The sequence below is a fragment of the Gymnogyps californianus genome, chromosome 10, assembly GCF_018139145.2.
Source record: "Gymnogyps californianus isolate 813 chromosome 10, ASM1813914v2, whole genome shotgun sequence".
Taxonomy (NCBI): Eukaryota; Metazoa; Chordata; class Aves; order Accipitriformes; family Cathartidae; genus Gymnogyps; species Gymnogyps californianus.
In genome coordinates, this window is record NC_059480.1 from 13,585,095 (window position 1) to 13,607,643 (window position 22,549).

Below are 22,549 nucleotides of genomic sequence, written 5' to 3' on the forward strand. Positions count from 1 at the left end.
TAGATATTATTTTGCAAAGCTTCTGCTTCTTCCACCTAGTGTACCTGGCTTTTAGCCTCTTTCTACAACAATAAATATTACAAGGAATATAATGCAAAGCACTGGCAGCCACATCTTTACTTAAGCTCCGTCCCTTCTCACTAGTAGGTCAGAATAGATACTGATAATTTATCTTTCTATGATACACCTGAGATTCCCAGATTTTTTATGAACAGGCAAACACTACCTACCTAACATGGGAATTTACAAGTTGGCAGGAGTGAAGTGCACAGCATTCACAGTGGGCCCAGTCTGCTGAAAGCTGATAAAGTCACAGCTTTGCATAGCTTAAGAGACCATACTAATACCAGGAGAAACTGGTCATTACAGCTGCTTCATCTCCAATACTTTTCCACTATTTACCTGCATCTCTGATTTAAAAAGAAAGCAGTAATACTGCAATACCAGAGTAGTAAACTCTAGGGAGTTTTTGTTTGGTTTTGTTTTGGGGGGGGGGGGGTTGTTGTTGTTTGGGGTTGGTTTTTTTTAACATTTTGTGTGTTACCAACTTCAAAATCATTAGTCAGTGAAATCTTAATTCATTTCACAAAACCTGCTTACACCATACCATTCTCTTCAGAGGAACTCTGAGGCGTTTGAAACTCACATCAGGAATTGCTGTTTGACAGGAACAAAATGCTTTGTGAATTGTTGGCCTCCAAGCCCGTTATGAACTATGGCAATCAAATACCACAGGTAAACAAAGAGGATCTAACTCTGCAAAAACAGACAGGATCTTATTTTCTCTGGATGGGCCCCAGAGAATCCTTTCAAGCTAGAGGAAATTCTATAAAATCAAGAGATATACTACACCTGTTCTGTTCTACCAGTAGTCTTAAAGTTTTCGGGTTTGTCAGCACGACATCTGCATCTATGCTGAAGTAATATTCACATGCTTTATCCTGGCGACAAAGGTCCCTAAAAAGACAAAAAGGAATGGTTAACTCACACATGTCCAGAAGAGATTCACAAACAACAAAACAAAAAAACCTCAAAAAACCCAAACCACATCCAAGTGCTCTACTCATACATTACATTAAAAGTCCTCTACAGTGTAGTATTGTAAAAGAAAGGTGTCTTCAGATTACAGTAGTGTGATAAACTAAAAGAAGATTTAAAAACATGGATCAGATATATTTTTCTTTTATGATATATACAAGATATATATTTTTCTTTTAATAAACTAAGTGATCTCTAACCTTTACCAAGTTCAGTAAGAGCTACTATGCCACCATTTCCTGACGGAAAACAGGGGCGGGGATCTAGCCACTAATTCATATAGCTGGATATCAGTACAGTCACTTAATAATGAAGTAGGAGCTTATTAAGTAAGCTTCTCTAGTAAGTAACCGCATGTGGCTGTAACACTGTCAAAAGATGCTACAGATGTGATCTGCTGATCTGAATAGTAATTGAAACCTTATGGAGAGTGTAAGACAAAAAGTATAAAGAAATATATATTTAAAGACCTTTTCTTAGTCTTTTTGTGACCTACAAGAATAACACAGTTGGTAAAGAGAAATATAAAACAATTGCACAGGCGGTGAACGGAAATTAGAAAAAGGGATTTAATTTGTCCCATACACTATTTCTATCAGTTATGATTTTGACCTCAGAAGAATAAATTATTTGCATAGATTCTCATACCTTCAAGAGAAAGCTTCTACCAAGCAGAAGACACGTTCTACTATAAATATAGAAGATACACAGACTACATTTGTATGTTTCTGGCAGCGTACATGTGCTAGGCCAAGATCCAGTATAGTGAATTCAGCTTTCCTATGCCAACAAAATAGTAGGAGATTATAGTAAATCAAATATACCCTTAGAGAAAGTAGAACAATTTCCTCAAGCCATACTACAGCAGTAGCTTTCTGTCATACAGGTGATCTTATTGATTTTGTCTATTTTCCCCAATATTATCGACAGAACTTGCATTAATTCCATCGTAACAGCTTGAAACATTAAAATTATTTTACTTTCCTACTTCAAAATGTCTATAAACACTGCTTTAGTTTAAGTTCCACTTGATTTGATTGTTTGTGACTGTTTTCTACAAAGGAAAAGATCTCTGTCACTTCAGAAAATCTTATAAACAGTGGATGTGACAGGCTACATACAAGTCAAGGCAACTGCTGGCATAGCTTCCTTCCTGCCTGCTCCTCCTCTGTTCCCTTCCACTACCTAGCACAACACTTCAGTCAGCGTTTAGACTGTGTCCCATAAGGATTACTACTTATCAACACCTTCCGGGTCTTTTTGTTCAAACTTTCTTCTGCTCAAAGAACTTCAGAGGTATGACTGTTGGAATCACAGTAGAAGGTAGAGCTTTTCTATTCCATAAATCTAAGCAATCCTTCCTCTTCAAACTCGACCACTAAAGACGTAGTAATGATTTGAGCCAAATTTTTAAAATACCAAAATGACAGAAATGGTCTTCCCACTACGGCTGAAGTCACCGTGTTTGGACACACATCCATAATTTAAATCTTTGGTCAGTCTCTGGTTTTGCCTTAACTGACATCTCCTTCACTGACAGTTTTCTATCTTATATATGTGTTTTTATGACAGCAGTTCCTTAATCAGCCCTTTTTCGCATACTTGCCCCAATTGAAACCAGAAGATTTTATTTTGGCCATAACACAGTCCAGCAATTAAGTCTTTATGGCATTTTCCATTATTAGCCTATTCTGTTCAAAGCTGTACAACTACTGAATGCAATTCACATGTAGCTTTAATCATTAGTATACTTACAATTATTAATAGTAACCTCACTTTTATATTGCACTTGACATTAGATGTTAGATTTCTTCCAAAAACATTCAGCCCCTTTATCCTCATTCTACTAATGAGGAAACTAAACCTGAGAGACCAACAGACTCGATGCCAGTCCAGGGTTCCAACCACAACACTGGCCAGCACCTCCCCAAAAGCAGCTAAACCTTTTACTGCTAACAAAAACATGAATGGAATGAATGTTTTTAATTATGAAAATGTGAAAAAAACAAATGGAACAGATTTATATTTAGCTATAGGCAAAAATGACTGGAAAAATTGGTTACATAACTTCAAAATGTATGGTCCTTCAACTTTTGCCCTTTTTTTTTGTTTCCCCCTGCCCCCCTCTTTAAATACAGGGCCAGAGAATTCTATTAAAGCTGGTCCAATGTGTTTAGTGTTGAAAAATCCTCCTCTTCTTCACTCACGTAGTAATCCAAAACACAAAATACTAAATTAAAAGGTTTGGTCTAAGTCACACTCAGTCATTCAATAATCTATTGAGACCTCTTTGAAAGCGTTCCTGCCTTAAACAGTCTGGAAATTCAGCTGTAGTACCAATCACCTACAATGTGAAACCTCTAACTTCAACCTCTGTAACCAAGAATATTAAAATATATGTATTTATATTATATATATTATATGTGTGTGTATACAGATATAAAAAGGCCAAAAATCAAGGCTACTATTCTGACCGTACTTCGACTCATTTTTTTCCCCTATTTCTCTCTATACAGCATTGAAGACTGGATCACCAAATGGCAAAACTTCATGTTTAAAGCATAATTCTCCTTGCATTTCCAGACACAAGTCACCACGTCAAACGTAAAGTATTAGTTTTGCCTTTGCACTTTAAGGTCACTGTATTGGGTTTGCGTGGCAAGGTTTTGGTAGCGGGGGTGCTACAGAGGTGGCTTTTGTGAGAAGCTGCTAGAAGCTTCCCCTGTGTCCGATAAAGTCAATGCCAGCCGGCTCCAAGTCAAACCCGCTGCTGACCAAGGCCGAGCCCATCAGCAACAGTGGTAGCGCCTCTGGGATAACAGATTTAAGAAAGGGAAAAGAAGTTACAGGGGTAGCAATTGCAGCCGGAGAAAGGAGTGAGAATATGTGAGAGGAACAACTCTGCAGACCCCAAGGTCAGTGAGGAAAGAGGGGGAGGAGGTGCCCCATGTGCCAGAGCAGAGATTCCCCTGCAGCCCGTGGGGAAGACCATGGTGAGGCAGGCTGTCCCCCTGCAGCCCATGGAGGTCCACGGTGGAGCAGATATCCACCTGCAGCCCATGGAGGACCCCACACCAGAGCAGGTGGATGCCCGAAGGAGGCTGTGACCCCGTGGGAAGCCTGCGCTGGAGCAGGACTTGTGGCCCCGTGGGGGACCCACGCTGCAACAGTCTGTTCCTGAAGGACTGCACTCCATGGAAGGGACCCATGCTGGAGCAGTTCGTGAAGAACTGTAGCCTGTAGGAAGGACTCACGCTGGAGAAGTTCATGGAGGACTGTCTCCTGTGGAGGGACCCCACACTGGAGCAGGGGAAGAGTGTGAGGAGTCCTCCCCCTGAGAAGGAAGGAGCGGCAGAAATAATGTGTGATGAACTGACCACAACCCCCATTCCCTATCCGCCTGCACTGCTGGGGGCTGCATGTAGAAAATTCGGGAGTAAAGTTAAGCCCAGGAAGAAGGGAGGGGTGGGGGGAAGGTGTTCTAAGCTTTGGTTTTATTTCTCATTATCCTACTCTGATTTGACCAGTAATAAATTAAATTAATTTTTTTCCTCAAGTTAAGTCTGTTTTGCCCATGACGGTAATTGCTGAGTATCTCCCTGTCCTTATCTCGACCCAGGAGCCTTTTGTTATATTTTCTCTCCCCTGTCCAGTTGAGGACGGGAGTGATAAAGCAGCTTTGGTGGGCACCTGGCATCCAGCCAGGGTCAACCCACCACAGTCACTAACAAAAATCTCCACAAAACACTTCAGGTTTTAGATATACAGGAAAAGAGTTGTAAAAGTTTCTGTCAAAATTAATAAAACAAGCCTACTCCTAAGAAATTCATGCATCTTCTCTTTAGGCTTTCAACATTGCCAAGTAGCTTTCCCAAGGAAATAAGAGTAATCCTGGATATTCTCGTGCTTTAAAGTGTTACCTTCTTACAGTGTATGCTAGCCTCTCCAGATGTAGAAATCCCAGATTATATGTGAAACTATTTATTATGTATACCCAGGTCACAGCAAGGAACAAGTGGAAAGTGCTTTCTAGCAATACTTATATGTATAGTAATATACTTCCTAATCTAAATTCAATGGCTAAAAGCTTTAATCTATTTGCTTTACACTCCACCTGCTTATAAACTAAGACCAAATGTTGAAAAGAAAGCTTTTTTTTTTTTTTTTTTTACATAACAAAGCCATTTCAGTGTAACGATTAAAAATTTAATAGAATGCCAAGTGTGAAGTAAAGTTCAACAGATGAGTTTAAAGTATTTTGCACTCAGAGCGATGTTTAACTTTGCTTACAAACCGCGAGCCCATCTGGAACAGTGACCTCATCTGAAAAGGGAAAGTGTCACTGCTCTTCTCTTCATCAAACTTTCCACTGAGATATTCCAAGGGGCTAGTTGTTTATAGCAGTAAGACATATGGTCTACCCAATTTCTTTACAATTGAGTCACTTTTTTATTTTTTAGACATAGTTTGAATTTGTAATTAATCAATTTAATTAATTAATTTTTATACCCCTCACAGTTTGGGAATACAATTCCAAATGTGGACTGTGAGGCCAAAGGGAGAGCACTTACACCATTTGACAGACCTCTGAAAGAAAAGGTGTCCCAGATAGAAGTCTGCAACACTCACTGAAAGACTGGGTGACATTGCCTGCCATTTAGTGTTGCATTTTGCATCTCTCCAGATACCCACAACAGTATAAACTCTTATCAACCATCACTAAAAACAGACAAATGTAGCCACAAAACAGATAAAGCACTAATGTTGAGTTTTGCATCTCAGGTTTAAGTATTGTCACCACAGTTACCACACCTGGAAGCTACTGAAATCAGATATGGGTGGGAAAGTTATTTTTCTTCTGCAACACTCAAAGTTCAAAATGTTCCTCCTCCATCTGAGGCTGAAACCCAAAACCGCTAAAGTGTTCAGGAGAAGCAGCTCCAGAAAATCCAAGTCTTCAACAGAAATCACTTGACATCTGGGAGACAGATTTAATCCCTGCTCTTGCTTCAACCACAGCCAAGGTATTTTCCCTACTCGAAGGACTGAAAGGGAGTCCTCATGTGTCCACGTCATCATTTACCAATACCAAATGGGAGCTCAGAGACAATGACTTAATATCCTCTTTCAAGAAACACACAGGAGACCCCAAATTCAGCTCAAAATTCAACAGTGAGGTCAATGAACTCTAACTTATTCTGATCTCTCCACTATTCTTCCTGAAACTTTTGAAAGCTTTCAATGTAAACTTTCATTAAAATGTGCGCATTCCCACTAAAAGTTGAGGTAAATCACATTTTTTTTTTAAAGAGTTCAGGAAAAATCCTAGCTAGTTCTTCTACTAATATTTTTTGCAGGAGGAAAAAAAAACCACCCCCCTAAAAAGAAACCCTGAAGCCTGTAAGTACTGGGGGGAAAAAAGATTATGGAAAATAAGCCTTTTGTCAATAAAATCGCAGAGAAGGGAATGAGATAAATTCCTGTATTTCCCCACTTTCTGTTATTGCTTGAACATATTTCATATTGTTATTTTACATTTTCTCGCATAACAAATTCTGTAACAGCTGGATGAAATCTCATCTCCAAACAAGGCAAAACCACAAATGACTTTTTTCTTAAAGAAAAAAGAACAACTGTAAGAACGCTAATATATTCCTTGTAGACAAAGGCAAAAAAAAAAAAAGAAGACATGGAACCTATTTTAGGGTTTCAAGTGATGTACATGCAGAGAAAATACTCGGACAACGTGCAGCTAAACTTTCCTTCTCTTTATTCTATGTTGTTTTCCTCCCGTAAGGAAAGCTGTGCACTCCTGTTTGCCAATATTGTTGAATTGTAACAAGTTTTTGCTGACTGCACAATTTTGGGTCCTTTCCAATACCTATCCAACTTTCACAAGCACAGGAGAGGGCTTTCCATGTCAAGAAGCAAGAAAGTAAATGCTTCAGTTATTCCTTATTATGTGAATGAGACAAGTAGACAGAGGTTCACCGCATGGCTATGGGTGAAATTAAAAAATGTTATTTTCTCACATTTATATTGATGTAAGAGAGTCTCATTTACTGAGAACCTCATTGTGATTTATCACTACTTTTTACTGAGCCAAAGAGGCGGGGGGAAGAGGTAAGGAGGAAACTGACCCAACTGCAGTATATACTCAAAAGTGTTCTGCTAAAAACAAACTAGACCTTCAATGCTTAAGTTCTCTCTCTGTATTAATTGAAGCCTGTTTTGCTGCTTCAGATAAACAGACCTTTTGTGTGAAATGTGCAAGTAAGGAGACCAAATTAATTCTAAATCTACTGGAAATTAACAGAGAGATACTAAAATCAGCTAATCCAGAAAAAGCGAGAAAGCAAGTATTTGAGGCAGACGGAACAAAACTCAGTCAATAATGCAGACAGAGGCAGGAGAAAATTAATCAGAAGACTGAATATATCAATCTCTGTAAATCAAACCATTAAACAGGTTTGAAGAATCACTCTTTTCAAGTTATTCCTATTGCAGTATTAGTGAGAAACAAATGAGGTTATTATGTTGGAAGCCAGCTGAAGGGTTGAAAGCAAATAATTTTTTCTACTAACTGCCTTTGCCATGAACATCTCATACTTCCAAGCTAGATTTTTTGAGGAAAAGTAAAACGCAGTTGTTCCAGAGAAGCTGGTGATGTTCACAAGGGCAGCCAAGCGGACCAGGAGTGCAAAGGAAGCAGCAAATGAACTGAACCTGCTTCAGTCAAGTTGAAAGGAGCCATCAAATTATATCTACATTGTTCACATGAAAGATCCTACTACTAACATTCATACTTTCTGGATGAGTCAGTATTTTGGCACGGTCTCATTCCACATGCATTATACTTCACGTTTTCTCTATATACAATATCTCTCTTTAGGACAGAATCTTTATTAAAGAGGCCTTTCAAAGCTGGCGCAAGATGGCTCAAATTATATCCAGACAATGGATAGCACATCACAATGCGGTGTATCCAGTGGTACACATCACAAGTATGATTAACTCCCTGCCTTACATAACAGAATTTGAAATTATTTTGTGCAAATATACATTTAAATTACTATTTTTTATCCACAGATCAAGCAAAGACCGTATATCAAAACCTCTGTCACATAAGTCAGTAGGTTCTATCAAAAGATAACAGGTTTAAAGATCTTTGGGTGAGATTTACTAACAGTATAGAAATTGATTACACTGAAGATTCTGCCTTATGGTGTCTGTATAATAACAAAGAGGAAAAGGCAACTCCAGAAATTCCACCTCAGTTACATGTAACATACACTACTTCAAAAAGTTTGCAAACATGGTCCATTTGCTGTAGACACTATTGGAAAAAAAGAAAGAATGATTTATAATCATGTGAATGGCTGCTTACACTAACATTGGACATCTGTAGTGTTTCCTAGAAAGGCTATGGGAGAGGCTTGGACCTCAGCCAAATATCAGTTTCCCAGTGGCTTCAGCACAACAAAACCCCATTCAAACACATTTCCAAGAACACCATGGAGACTCAGGACTAGACCTTTATTCTTTCAGTTGATGCCATGAACAGCCTATACTATGCTCTTAACCTCTGAATATAAAAGAAAAGGGCCTTTTGAAATTAATTTCTCTGCTCTGACACTCATGGAGGATTTGGGAGAAAAGAGAGTGGGAGAATAATGTGAGAATGAGGCCTGCTCAAGGGCCACAGCGATGTCTTGGTGGGATCCTGGTCTGTGAAACTCCATAATCTGACTGATGGACATACTGGGAGAGCCATGAGCAACTCTGTGGTAGAGCCAGTGCTGCAGCCACTAAAGAAACCCCTTGACAGGCAGGTCTGACACGGGGTACATACTCCAAGGTTCAGATTTAGGCTTGGCAAGTGCCAGGTTTAAAAGCTAAAGATTTGGATTCCCTAGTAAGAGCAAAAGGAAAAAAGAAAAAAGAAAAAAAATGTAAGACCAAAGATAAGATCAAGTCAGTTGTCTTTGCAAGTCCTTTTTTTTCCTGAAAGCAGAGACTTCTGCTAGAGTACTTCTAAAGGATATTCCTGTCTCTTTGAGCCATAGGAAGAAATATAATTCTGTCACATGTATGCCCAGGTCAAGCTTTAACCATATTTTTACTTAAATGTAATGTCATGTAAAAAAAAAAAAAAAAAGGAAGGACTAGGACAACAAAAGAACAAAAGTGCAATTGTTAAATGCATATCCAATGCAAGAGGTACTTCTGTTCTGTGAAATCACTCTGTGATAAGTTAGCTTGAAAAGGTTTTGGATAAAAAATAAAATCAAATACATTTTTAGAAGATACACTGCAATTAGAGTTTCTATTTACATTTGCACCTGCTTCCACTTTTTTTATTTACTACTACATGTAATTTTCTGCACAAACTTTAATAAAAAGTTTGTTGTATTGTACCATCTATTTTGCTTCAGTAGCATTCTTTTTTAAAAAAATATTTAAACTTTACAGTTTATGCTCATTATGTTTTAACACATACCCATGTTTGAGATAACTATAATGTAAAAATAATCTGACACCTCTTATTTGTTTGTAGTCTACTATTGTCTATGCCTTCATTAGAAGACAAGATGACAGACTATCGAAGTAGTCCAGACCAGACAGATGTTTTCACAATGACCAACAGCTTTTTATATTAGACAGAAACCATAAGATACTCAACAGTTCATATCTTATATCTAGATCTTGTTCTACCACAAAAGCTCCCAGTTTTGTATCTTAAGATGTAAAGTTGTTAGTGTTTTTAAGATGCAAAATAATATACATAAGATGAAAAAAATGTTAGTGTATGCATCATTATAACAGATTTATAAATTAGAACTTACATTCCCATGTTCCGGGCTTCTGCTTGACTCAGATTCTCTTCAGGTCCAACAATTTTTATATTTCTGATAATGTTCTTGGCTTTTTCCCAGAATTTCTTGATGTGCTTTTCATGGTAAACCTCCTGTAATCATGTTAACATTATTTATAGTGAATGAAAAGTACAAGTTGCTGTGAAATCATAAACACTGTCCAGGAACACATTGTATTCTATCCTAAACAAACAGATGGCAAACAGTATTTAAAGATATTCCAGTATATCTATCATTAAAATGAAGCTCTTCTGTCCAAAATTTTAGCAAAAGAATCCAACTCATCAGCAATATAAATCAAAGCTGTACCTCCAGACCAATGATGCAAGATTCATACACTGTTTATGCAATATTTTTTCAGGATATTTATTTTACTATCTTCAAAACCCATCCTACAACCTCAGTGGCACACAGGAGTTTTTTATGCCGCTCCAGAACGGCTTTAGAGAGGGAGCTGCCACCTGTACCCAGGTGGACAGTCACAGTCATTGTTTCTTTAAAATGTAGTCACAGTGATGGTTTCTTTAATTTCTAATTACCCTGCCTCTAATTTAAGAGATCTCAGCTGCATGCAACACTTCCAGCCCAGTGACCTCATTTGACACTTTTGCATATTATGGCTGATAATAGAATTAAAATATTGGGTAGGGTTTTCTCCCCTCTATGATAAAAAAGTCATTCAGTCTTTTATACTCATTTCAAATACCATATGACTTCTGGCTGAAGCAACGAAACCTAGCATAGCCTACAATTCCTATGTGCATATCACATTTATACCTTTAACATCCTCTTACAAAAAGCACACTGAAGACTTTAAAGATAAGCTCTACTTCTATTACTCAGGCCTTTTGTGCTATGATATCAACAGTAATGCACGCCAAGTCAAAAACGGCAGAATTATATTTTCCTCCCATTTTTCTTTCAGCCCAGTTTTTTTTTCCAAAAGACTTGCACACATCTGTCACCTCACTCATGAAAATAGCAATACTGAAGTCACTGGTGAGGTATCAGCAACACCAGATCATTAGGTAATTAGCAAAAAGCATTCAAAAAATATTCAAAAAAAGCAACTTATCTGTACTGCCATTCAAAATATACCTGGACACACCAGTCTTTCCCATGGCACCCAGCAGGAGCACCAAAAGAAACATAAATGCACTGGGATATCAACAAGATGAAAAGCAAATCCAATGTCAACTACTGCATAATAGTTATTAATAACATGCTATAACTTTTGGTCAGTCCTGAAATGGTCAGGCTGTTGGCCTAGATGATCTTTGTAGGTCCCTTCCAACTGGAACTATTCTATTCTTATTCTACTCTATTGTTTTATGTCAATTAGTACTTCCCCCAGAAGCACACACTTTAAAAATACAATCTTTTTCATTAGTAAAAGAGAAAGAATCGAAGCAGTTTCTTTAAATAGACTTCAGTAAGCACTGCCACAATTTCATTTAATTTGTGTATTTTTTCCACTTCTGCATATTAAATTCTCAAGGATTATCTCTTCATATGCAGTTTAACTATGTACATATATAGAATCCATATACTCCCTCACACACTTTCATTCATACCATAATTTCCAAAATTGAAACTTTGCACAATAGTAACATCATACTTACATTATTATGAATGAAGATACTGAGTGCCTCCTTTGGGTAGTCCAGAGTCAACAGTCTGTCTAAAAATTTAGGTAGGAAAGGAGTGGGTTGTTCAATGAAAACACCGATTTTTACTCTTGGATATTCCTAAAAAAAAAAAAAAAAAGATATTTTGACATAACCAATAAGATTTGCCTCCTTTCTAAGATTAGTTACATTAAAAAGCAACTAATGTCATGTTGTAGTAACTTACGTCACACAGTTTTCAAACAATCAAAACCAAGTAGCTCAAAAGTGCTATGCCCCATTTATTTTCACTGATTTCACTAAATAAGCAAAGATAATGGATTTAATATTGCTAGAAAACTCTATGAATTCCAATAACAGAAACTGAAAGTAGAAAATAATGTCTTATGGTTTTTAAAATTCTTACTTTAAAAAATATTAAAGCAGCAAAAAACGTATTTAAGGAAATATACTTAGAACTGCATGGCAAACGCATTTTTTGAGAGTAACACACATATATGTTACATTTACAAGAAAATAAAGGGAAGACCAGTTTTTTAGAAGTAGTTAAAGAATAAATACCACAAAATATTTTACTCATCTGTACTTCAAGCCAAAGACTGCAATACCCTGCCATACACTTATATACGCTATTTCCCCCGACCATTTTAAGTGGGCTCTGCATTACTTCCCTACTCACTGATTTTATCAAGACCTTTGATGAACTAACTAGAGCTTCCCCCTTGCATCCAAGGATACTGAAGTTTTATTCACCTTATTTTAATGTGAATTCACATCTTTTGAACAGTGGTATTAATTCCTGGTTTGTATGTGCTTGATATAGAGATCATGACCACTAAAACAAACCTAGACAGCACTTGTGTATTCCTAAAATGTATTATTACATTATACGAGACAAAGAAATTTAACCTTCAAAGGCCTCGACTCCTACACAAAGAAATGCACTGATTAAACAAAAATTTTCTCCACCTCTAAACCAGACAATTATTATAAACGTCTAACCCACTACAAGGCTCGGAGAGAAACCTGATATGAATTTAAAAGGCTGCAAGTTAGCTTTCCTTAAGCAAGCCAACACGTACTTGAAAAATGTCTGGATAAACCATCAGCGCATATTGAGATTTTACAGTGCCACTGTCTACATCGGAAATCCAGAAACATACTGGCAAGTGCACCAGATCGGAAATATTAGGCACCAATGTTTACCCTGACTACCTCCTATTCACAACTTCATCTGCAAACCTAATACGTACTTATGCAGACATCCCAATAACTTCAAAACAGCTGATGAAGACAAGTACACTGATGTGTCTCAAAAAAAGCAACTGCGATATTCTCTGGCAACCACCCCATTGAGGCTGGTGTCATAGTAATTGCTACTGCTGATTGCGAGCGATGAGGAAAGCAGCGTGTGCCATCAGGCTTACTAAACTGAACATGCACATGTGCTACCAATACTAGAACTGCTGCAGTAATTATTTTGCATATTTCTCTAATTCTAAGCCATTTTCCCCTTATTCTCCAGGACAAAGAGAAGCAGGCTCAGGCTGGATCTGCAAAGGTTATAGGGACAATCAGGAATTACTAACGCTCCTTCAGTACACCAAAGTGTGAACCACTTGGCTCTACCCTAAAATCTCAGGAGCATGACCAAAAGAAAATAGTGTTTAAAAAATTAAGAGTAAAAATTCCTGCAAACTGCATCTCCTCAAAGCAGAGAGTTCTCTGCTGCATCTCCCATCTCTGCTGCATCTCCCACTGCATCTCCTCAAAGCAGAGAGTTCAATCTGGACCCTGGTTCACCACACTATAAAGAGTTGTCACTGCATAATCTGAATCTAGGTCACAATGAACAATTTTAATAACCAGCATTTTGAGTATATCAAGTCAGAAGTTTTGGTTCCTCCCAGCTGTGCCTCAGCAAAAACACTTTGGAAATACCCAGTCTGCACCAGGATGTTCCATTTTCTCTGACAGATTTTCTCATTTTCACTAAGGTCACACATTTGCCCTTTAAAGTTTACTGTTTCACAAGCAGTAGTTGAGCATGTGACAAATTTTGGAAGAAATACAGGACAATGTCTCAGTACAACTACACAGAGCGAAGTCCAGGAACCCTTGCCACAGCAGTCGCCAGTGAAGCAAGAGGATGAGCAAGGTCATCCTTTCCACCCACACTGGGAAGTCTCCACACCAGTAACAAGCTTTAGGATTTAAGAAGTAGCTCTAGGGAGATTAAGTTTGTTGTCCAATTTAATTTAGGTTTTAGCAAAAAAACCCTTAAGAAAAGTGGCAAAAATTTACACTTATAGAGTCAAGGTGCGTTCTTCAACTTATTTTCCATTACCCTGCTTTGACCTGGGCAGGTAGCTAATTTGAGGGTGGCACAGGCTGCTGACATTAGCAGAAGAAAGCAGTTACTGAGTGTTTCCACACTTCAGCTGTGATCAGAGCACAGGAGGTCCTGCTTCTGTGAAGAGGACAAGGACTGAGCAAAAGACTCTGCATACGTGGTTCTCAGCTCCTTCACGGGTAACCCCAAAGCTCAGCGTTTCACGGCCCATGCTGCCAGCACCTATTCACACTGACCCTGGTAGTGCCTTGGGCTTTTCGGCTCATCCATTGCAGACTGACCTACACAACCCATGGCAATGCTTCCACCCATCTCTGCCTTGCACGTACCTACCCCTGACCTTCACAGAAGGAAGGATATCCCTATGCCTGTGATGGAAAGCAGTATTATTTCAGCTCCTTGTTCTACAGTGGAGCTTATCTGTTTTGTACTGCTAAAGTCAAAGTCTGTAGGTAAGCCCAGCCCAAAACATTGAATCTGCAACACCTAAGCTCATCGAGTCAAGGAGCCATTCATGCCAGAATTCATCTAAAGAAACTCAAAGGACAAAACATAGTTGGTATCAACAAATCTGATTCTCTACTTGCTTATGAGAAGAACAAGCAAAATCCTCAGAAGATATGAGTGTATCAATGCAGAAAGTTAAATAAAACAATATGGGAAGAATGATTAGAGGCACAGAGCTGGTATTGCTCTTTTCACTGAAGACTCCTTGTTAAGTAGCAACCAGCCAGGCCTGAACAGAAAGCACGTTCAGAAAATGAAATATCGCTTGTACTTAGAAATGCCTGAAGTAAACACTTCCACCGAGGCCAAGGAAAAGTCTCGTTATTTCTGCTGGCAGAGTGAGGTATGAAGCCCAAAGAATAAATTACAGTAAGGAAGACACATTCCAAGTAGATGTACATAAACTATAGGAAGCTATCCAAGTAAATCATTGCAAGTTACTCCCCATTACTGGCTTTAAGATTTAACTGCTCCCCAACCATGTTTTAATTACCAACACCATTAGGAAAAACTTAGACAACTTCTTTTCCTTAGGTAAACTTTATGTTGGGAGTGCAAACACTGTTTCAGTAGAACACCATTCGAATGTTGTATCTTCAAAGCAAAATTAGAATTAGAAAAAGATATAAAACGAATCTGAAAGTTATTACAATTCCAGCAATAACTTTTTTGATTTATATTCCAGTCCATAAGCTACTTATTGTCCAGAAATTCTTTCACTTTGTCCTTTCGTTACAAAGACAACGAGCCACTACTACTTTCATGCTATCTTCAACATGACCTTCTAAGACCTGTTCTCATTCAAATCTTCAATACAGAACAGAAATGAAACAGCTGTTGGAAACAGCCTGTTAAGAAAAATCAGAATGTTCTTTTAAGTACAAGCCTTACATTTCCACATAGTAGATCTTAGTATTTACTCTGCCTAAAATACTGAGTACAAGCTGAAATATTCATAAAGACACTAAAGACGTCATGCTTGGAGCCAAAGAGCCAAAGTAAGTTCCCAAATAATTGGATACACACACACGCCATGTATACCTGTATGTTTGTCCTGTAAGAATTCTGAAGACTGAACTGATATCCAATCTCAATTACATCAGATTTATTCTACAGAAACACATTTGCATATACAATACAGATATCTGTATCATCCTTTACAAGGTAAAGCAGTTTTGACTATTTCTCTGTATCTCTCAGAAAATAGTAACTGTAACCATGTTACAGTTAACTATTAACCTCTATTTGTAACAGAATTTGCTAAACTGATGCATATCAAGTTTTTGTAGGTCTGCTGTTAAAAATCTGAAACATCTAAAGAGTTTTTCTACCTCCTCAAAAATTCTAATTATTCACCTGAATCTTGCATTATTCAAAAATGATTCATTCACCCTCAGTGAACAGAGGTAAGGATCTGGAGGGCTTTTGGGGATGGGATCATCTTCAGTAATATTGGGAAAACCCTATATTAAAATGCATGCCTAAAAACATTTCTAAAAGTATTGATATTTCCAGTAAATTAAAATTCCATCTTTACAGTTTCATATACCAGAAAAAACGTCCTGAGGTGTCTACAAAACATAATATTGCATACTGAAGCCACTTTGCCTCAGAAATCACTATACTCCTATCAACTGCATTCAAAAGGGTTTTGTTCTAGTGAAAAATATTCTTACCGTTACTGTTGACAGGTCTAGTAAGTCTAAATCACAAATACTGCAGCCAGTCTCCCGTGTCCAAGCATTAGGAATATAGTTTCCCAAATAATTCAAGTGAATCTGGTAAATAAATGAACAATTCAGATAAATGAAAGGTGCGTGCAAATGGCGATTTGTACCTTCTAAAGAATTCAGGCTTACTCACTGAATCTCTTATAGCTAAAGGCAGTTGACTGTCTTTTTTTAATTTAAGAAAAACAAACATACAAAAATAGCTGGTAAAAGCTTTTTTTTCTTCTTTTTATTTACAAAACAGAGATTATATTCTCCTAGCATCTACATTTACTGCTTCAGTTAAACCAAAAATCTGTTGCAAGTACAACTACCACCAACTAAATGCTTGTATGGCTTCCAAGACACAGACTATAGATCATTCAGCTCTCAAAAGCTTCTAGGCATGATTTCAAGGAAAAAAAAAAAAAAAAAACCCACAAACTTATAGTTTAATTCTTTTCCTAAATCTGAGATTCATCAACACTTTACACAAAACACAAATAGTGACCATATGAAAAACACATAGAAAATGTAGAAGACCGACGCCCAGACAACGTATTTTTGACAAGCTATGCCAAGATCCAGAAGCCAGCCAGGGGGATACATTTTAAAGCAGCATCTAGCTTCTTAACACATTCTGAATTGGCACTGAACAAAATATGTACTTTTTCTGTTAATGGGCTGCCTGGGATGCTCTGTCCTCCTGAATTCCACGGGACGTTTGTGCAGAACTTCACTCTTTTCTAGTGCCATCTGCAATGGTTAAGGGATCTCTTATGCCAGTGAAAGTCTGCCTGAGGGAAGGCTGCTATTTATTCCTGTTCTACTGCCCTCATAAAAAACTGAAAGGATAGAATACTATTTTGCATAGAAAACACACTCCAGTCCAATACTCAATTGCATTTTCTCATATTTTGGGTGTTTGTTTATGCATATTGAAAATCATTCTAGACAGATTATAAATAGAATTGCTTGAACTTAATTTCAGAGATGTACAATAAAGTCTACAAAAATGAATATTTCACAAAAAAGCCATTGCACTTGAGGGAAAAAAAAGAATATTACATGTCAGGATAATTTGGTATCCATTTCAAAGAAGTGTCTCTGATGCTATTCACTAATCTGCAAATTAAGGAGATTAAATACAAACCAGAAGGTTCTTATAAACAAAAAACTTTTACTATTTGGAGTTAATTCTGGGAATTACTTTCATGGTAGTTTATTTACTAACTAGTGAAAACTTTTTCCAATCCTATTATACTATTGCCCTTTGTTTCCTCTTTGTTTTTAAAACTACATCACTACATGCAGAGATTGAGTTTTGTTTAATGTAGTGTAACTCGTGGATTAGTATAAGGAGTTCCAACATAAACTGCTTGCCCAACTGTCAAATACAGTACCTTTCTTTTCATTGGCAAAGTATCAGCAAAGCCAGTGATGATAGATAACTTGAGGATTTAATTGAGGCAAAAATAACTGTAGCAACACGGAAGAAATTGGTCACGTATTTCACCACTACTGAGTAGTTATAAACCAAACAAATAACAGCATCATTATATTCACTAATTCCAAAGATGAAATACAGTGCAAAAACTAAGAAGCAGCAGTTATTGGGATATGAATGAGTTTCAAACTTTATTTCATTCTCCTGGGAGGCATTTTTCTGAAAATAAGGAGCTACAGTAAGGAACATGTATTCAGAAGAACTCAGTAGCCATGCCCAATCCTTCAGCCAACAGAGGCTATTAGAAACGATACACCTTTACACTTCTTTGCCATATAACAAAAAAAATGCAACTGCCATATGACCAAAACTTAGCCATTTTTCCCAGAGAAACTGTGCCAGGTCCTCTGGACCACTGAGTCCTTACACATGGACAGAATCCGCCAAAACAGCTATTTCACAGGGCAGACAGTGCTCTACCATGAGCCCAAAGCTCATGAGCCATGGGTACAGTGCAGGCAGTGATTGATGACACTGAAGATGCAACAACAAAAGCCAGTCATGCGTGTGTGTATATATACACACACTTACACACATACAATATATTGCCTATATACGATATATTTTTTTATATGTGTGTATACAAACACATACCAAGGTCTGCAGTAGGATTAGCTGTGTTACTGTTCTGTACCCCAGCCTGTGACTCTCAGTTAGATTTTTCTCCCCCCAAAACCTATTCTTCTGATTACCATTTAATAACCAGACATTCTTCACTAGCTTCAAGAACTGTTTTGTGATAGTGAACAAATTAACATAAGCTTACTCTCTTCTAATATCCCATGCTACAATGAATTTGGGAGCAGAATGAGTTGTTTCAGCAGCGATATCAAGTTACAGTGACAGCAGAATAACATGATGAAGGAAGCTATTAGAATGGGGTTTTTATCCTTGCAATTCTTATTAATATTAATTGGAAATAAGCAGTGGTGATGTGCTATGACTGTTTCAGACTCTTCCACCATTGTTTTTGCCTCTACTAAAATTGCCGTCTTTGCACAAAAATAAAAACCAACTGTCACTCACTTTAGTTGGACCATTTCCATGAACAGTGATTGGTAATGTGTCATACACTGAATTCCTTGCTCTTACTTTTCCTTCTTCAAATTTCAAAAGGACTTCATCTGCAAATCAACAAAGATCGTACAGTAATAACAGTTTATAAATAAAAGCTAAAATTTCAGAGTTCTTTAAGTTCTTGCTGATACAATATACCTTGCTGTTGCTATCATTGTCAGTGTTACTTATTTGGAAGCTTTTGTTCATTTTTTTAACTAGATCTTGAATTTTAAGCTCTTTATGCTAAATAAGGTTACATCAAACTTCGCCATCAGCAGCCTTCAGTATTTGAATAAAATCTACTTTAAAAATAAAACTAATTTTGTGCAAATGCTACTTATAGAGAAATTATAGTTATTTCAGATATGATCGGACTATAAAAAGTTGTTCCATAATGGGAGCTTAAAGGTAAGAAAGGAAGTTTGCACAGATGCCATTTTTCAATTTAAATTCATGACAGTTGAAATAAAGGAAATTCTACAATATTCCACATTTCATTTCATTACATATAGCCATTTACTTAATAATATCTAAAATGCAATTTTAATTAACAATCTTACTCCTGTAATTAAGTTTGTGAAAGGCAGATGGAAAAATCGTTCTTAACTCTGAGTTTATTGCTAACTTCATTTACTGAAAACTATTTTTTCTATTTTAAATCAAATATTTTATCAATGGGAGAAATCAATTAATATTAAACCCAAAAGACCTGTAACTAATCCGGTAATCAGGTTTACCCATCCAAATATTTCTTTAAAACAAGCATATGTTTAGGGAATGACATTCATGGTTAAGCAAAGAAAGTGTTAATAACAGTTAATAAAACAAACAAAGCGCAAATCATACACTTACCAACAGCTCCATTTAGGGTCTGGAAAATTGTACATTTGTGGTCCAAAGTAATGTTAATGCGTTCCTGAAATAAAAGTACCAAAGATGTTGAGGTATTCTAAAAGCCAATGTTTTTACGGTAATGTTGCAGTTATACTGCAGTGCAGCAAGTAATCAGGCAAAACTACTCTATGTATTCAGCTCTTAGATATAATTGTTAATTTTATATTGTTAAGTTTTTCTATATTCCTGAGTTGTGCAGCTGTATAGCAATCAGTTTTATATATGCAAAAACTTTATCTAAACTTGAAGGATAAAGGTCACAACTCTCCAAAGAAACTACAGTTTGGCAGTTTAAGATAAGACACAAATTTTCTTTGGCTTATAAAAAAAATTAAGAAGTCTTGGCCAAGCAACAAAACATACTGTGTTTCAAAATCTCAAAAATACAAAAGCCAAATTTAAGTATCATATCACAACAGAAAACACCAGTGGTTTTAAAACACATTCCTAATATTGTATTATTAATCCTACCTAGATTCTTATTTAAAGTACTGTGTTTTGAAGTTTTAACATGTTGATCAAAGTATATAGCCTTTAAAACACACTTAAAAACCCTTATACAGATAACATACTGTTTTGGTCTTCCAAGATTTTGTTACTTATTCCACAGCATTGGACACTACCATACAGAGAATTAGTGCTAATGTATAGTACAGTATCCCAAGCTAAGCGCCATGGAGGCGTTTTGAATCACAGTGCAGTAGTGCACTGTGCAGAGGTACACATTTTTTGTCTAGAAGACAATCTGTTTAGACAGCTAATTATATTACTTCTGACTTTGGTGCAGAGTCAGCTTTAATGTCTCTACACCCTGTCCTTTCAATTGCATATCTAGCATCTGACTTAACTTGCATAAAATCAATTCAAACATTAAGGGCTGGAAGGAATGTCCTATGAGGAGCGGCTAAGGACTTTGGGCTTGTCTAGTTTGGAAAAAAGGAGGCTGAGAGGCGACCTCATTGCTCTCTACAGCTTCTTGAGGAGGGGAAGTGGAGAGGGAGGTGCTGATCTCTTCTCCCTGGTATCCATGGGAATGGCTCAAAGCTGCACCAGGGGAGGTTTAGGCTGGACATTAGGAAGCATTTCTTTACCAAGAGGGTAGTCAAACCCTGGAATAGGCTTCCTAGAGAGGTGGTCAATGCTCCATGCCTGTCAGTGTTGAAGAGACATTTGGACAATGCCCTTAATAACATGCTTTAACTTTTGGTCAGCCCCGTATCGGTCAGGCAGTTGGACTAGTGATCATTGTAGGTCCCTTTCAACTGAAATATTCTATTCTATTCTATTTCTGTACCTGTATCTAAACATGCCTGATGTTTGAGGCATAACTTAATGGGAAAACATACATGTATTTCAAACTTCACATCTGCCTTAAGCATACAAATGCTCAAAATCAACCTCAAAATTCTGCAATATCAGCTTCTAAAAGTCGTTTTGCATCAATACATTGTTAACTTTCCTTAGCCCCCCTTTTTCCAGCATCAGGGCCATGCCTCTGACATCTATCATGCTTTAATGCTGCTACTCAGCAGAGAACTTTGTTAAGCTAGGGCAGGGAGAGGTCTTCACCAAAAATTTATGATGCAGCTTTATTGAACTTATCTGCACAAAAAGCTGAAGAGTCAGAGGCAGCTGCAAGCAGGATCTGAAGTGGCAGCAAGCCAAAATATAAAACACTGGATCAGCAAGTAGTTCAGTGACACCCTGGAAAAATGCCACATTCTCTGGCCGTCAAACTGCCAAGTACATGGGACCCTCATTGAGATGAATGTGTCCAATCATATACCTCAGAGCTATTATTTCTAACAACGAAGCACAACCTGCCTGGATCTGCAGACAGCCTGAAATAATATATCAAGTCATGACCCTTTGGAAGCCTGTTCATCACTCCGACAATAGGAACCTCCAGAGAACAAACACAACTGTCAACATGGCACTCAGGAATAAAGAGACAGCATTCCTTTTATTTTTATCCCCTCATGCTTTATGAGGAGCAGCATGTTATTTCAAGCAGAAAGAAATGAGAAAGCCAGTCACTACCTACCCTTGCCAACGGGTCAACATAGATTTTGGTGTAAAACAGCTGGTCATCATCATTATCCTGCAGATTCCATTGCTGCACAATACGATTTATATATGGAGCATAACCAATAAATCCTGCAATATCACACACACGTAAGTTATTTCCATAAAAAGCACTACTCTGCCAATGCTGTCCACCAGTCAGGGACTTCACTCTGACTGTTTGGTGCCAGCAGAGGAAAAGTATGAAATTCATACAACTTGGCTCAAAATCCAGTTTTCTTCCTGTGATATGTACCAGTTCTGTTTTAAAGAGTTCATAATTAAGGGTTATTTTTATACTAACGCTATTTTAAGGGAAAAAATAGGAAACAGAAATCCGTTTAGGATGGTCCTGAGAACTCCAAAGCATGAGATTAGACTACTACTGTTCCCAAGATGCCCATCAGTGGAAAAAGTTTCATTTTCATCAATCACTTCTTGCTGGTTGAGAAGCCTGAATCTAATACTGCCAGAACTCCAAAGAGAATTCAACTTAAAACCAATATACATTATGTTTAAGCCAAAACAAAAAAAAAGATAGGGCAGATAGGTGAGGTAAAGAAGGGAGGGAAAGGAACAGGGACGCTCCCAGATCTGCACGCTGCCCAGCACCATGTACCTAGAAGTGACATACTGGGCTCTGTAGCAGTTAAACATTATCAGTGTATGTATTAATCAACTGCAAAATTATTACCAAAGCTGGCATTTAAAGGAGGATTCCAGAATTAACACATCATTGAGATTAACAGGAGTAACTCGCACTTCTCTTGGAATGAACTGCCTAAGCCATGCTGACGGGCCAGGCAGAGCTACCAGCACATCTACACTGTATGCAGAGATCCCCAAGAACAAGGTAGCCAAGTCGGGAATTCTGTGACCCAGCTAAACTGTGCCTATAAATAGCATATACTGCT

The 22,549-nt window shown here is 37.5% G+C and overlaps 1 protein-coding gene across 2 annotated transcripts in view; it reads right to left on the reverse strand.

Annotated features, from left to right (window-relative positions):
* The window catches only part of PLOD2 (procollagen-lysine,2-oxoglutarate 5-dioxygenase 2), a 60,161-nt gene that overhangs the window by 11,165 nt on the left and 26,447 nt on the right, over nucleotides 1-22,549 (reverse strand). For both annotated transcript variants that reach the window (XM_050902355.1, XM_050902356.1), the window contains exons 5-11: nucleotides 21,616-21,728; nucleotides 19,530-19,593; nucleotides 18,645-18,742; nucleotides 16,079-16,180; nucleotides 11,537-11,662; nucleotides 9,885-10,006; nucleotides 853-957 (exon numbers count right to left, since the gene is read on the reverse strand). In XM_050902355.1, coding sequence (XP_050758312.1) covers nucleotides 853-957; nucleotides 9,885-10,006; nucleotides 11,537-11,662; nucleotides 16,079-16,180; nucleotides 18,645-18,742; nucleotides 19,530-19,593; nucleotides 21,616-21,728 — 730 coding nt within the window. The remainder of the gene's footprint in view (nucleotides 1-852; nucleotides 958-9,884; nucleotides 10,007-11,536; nucleotides 11,663-16,078; nucleotides 16,181-18,644; nucleotides 18,743-19,529; nucleotides 19,594-21,615; nucleotides 21,729-22,549) is intronic.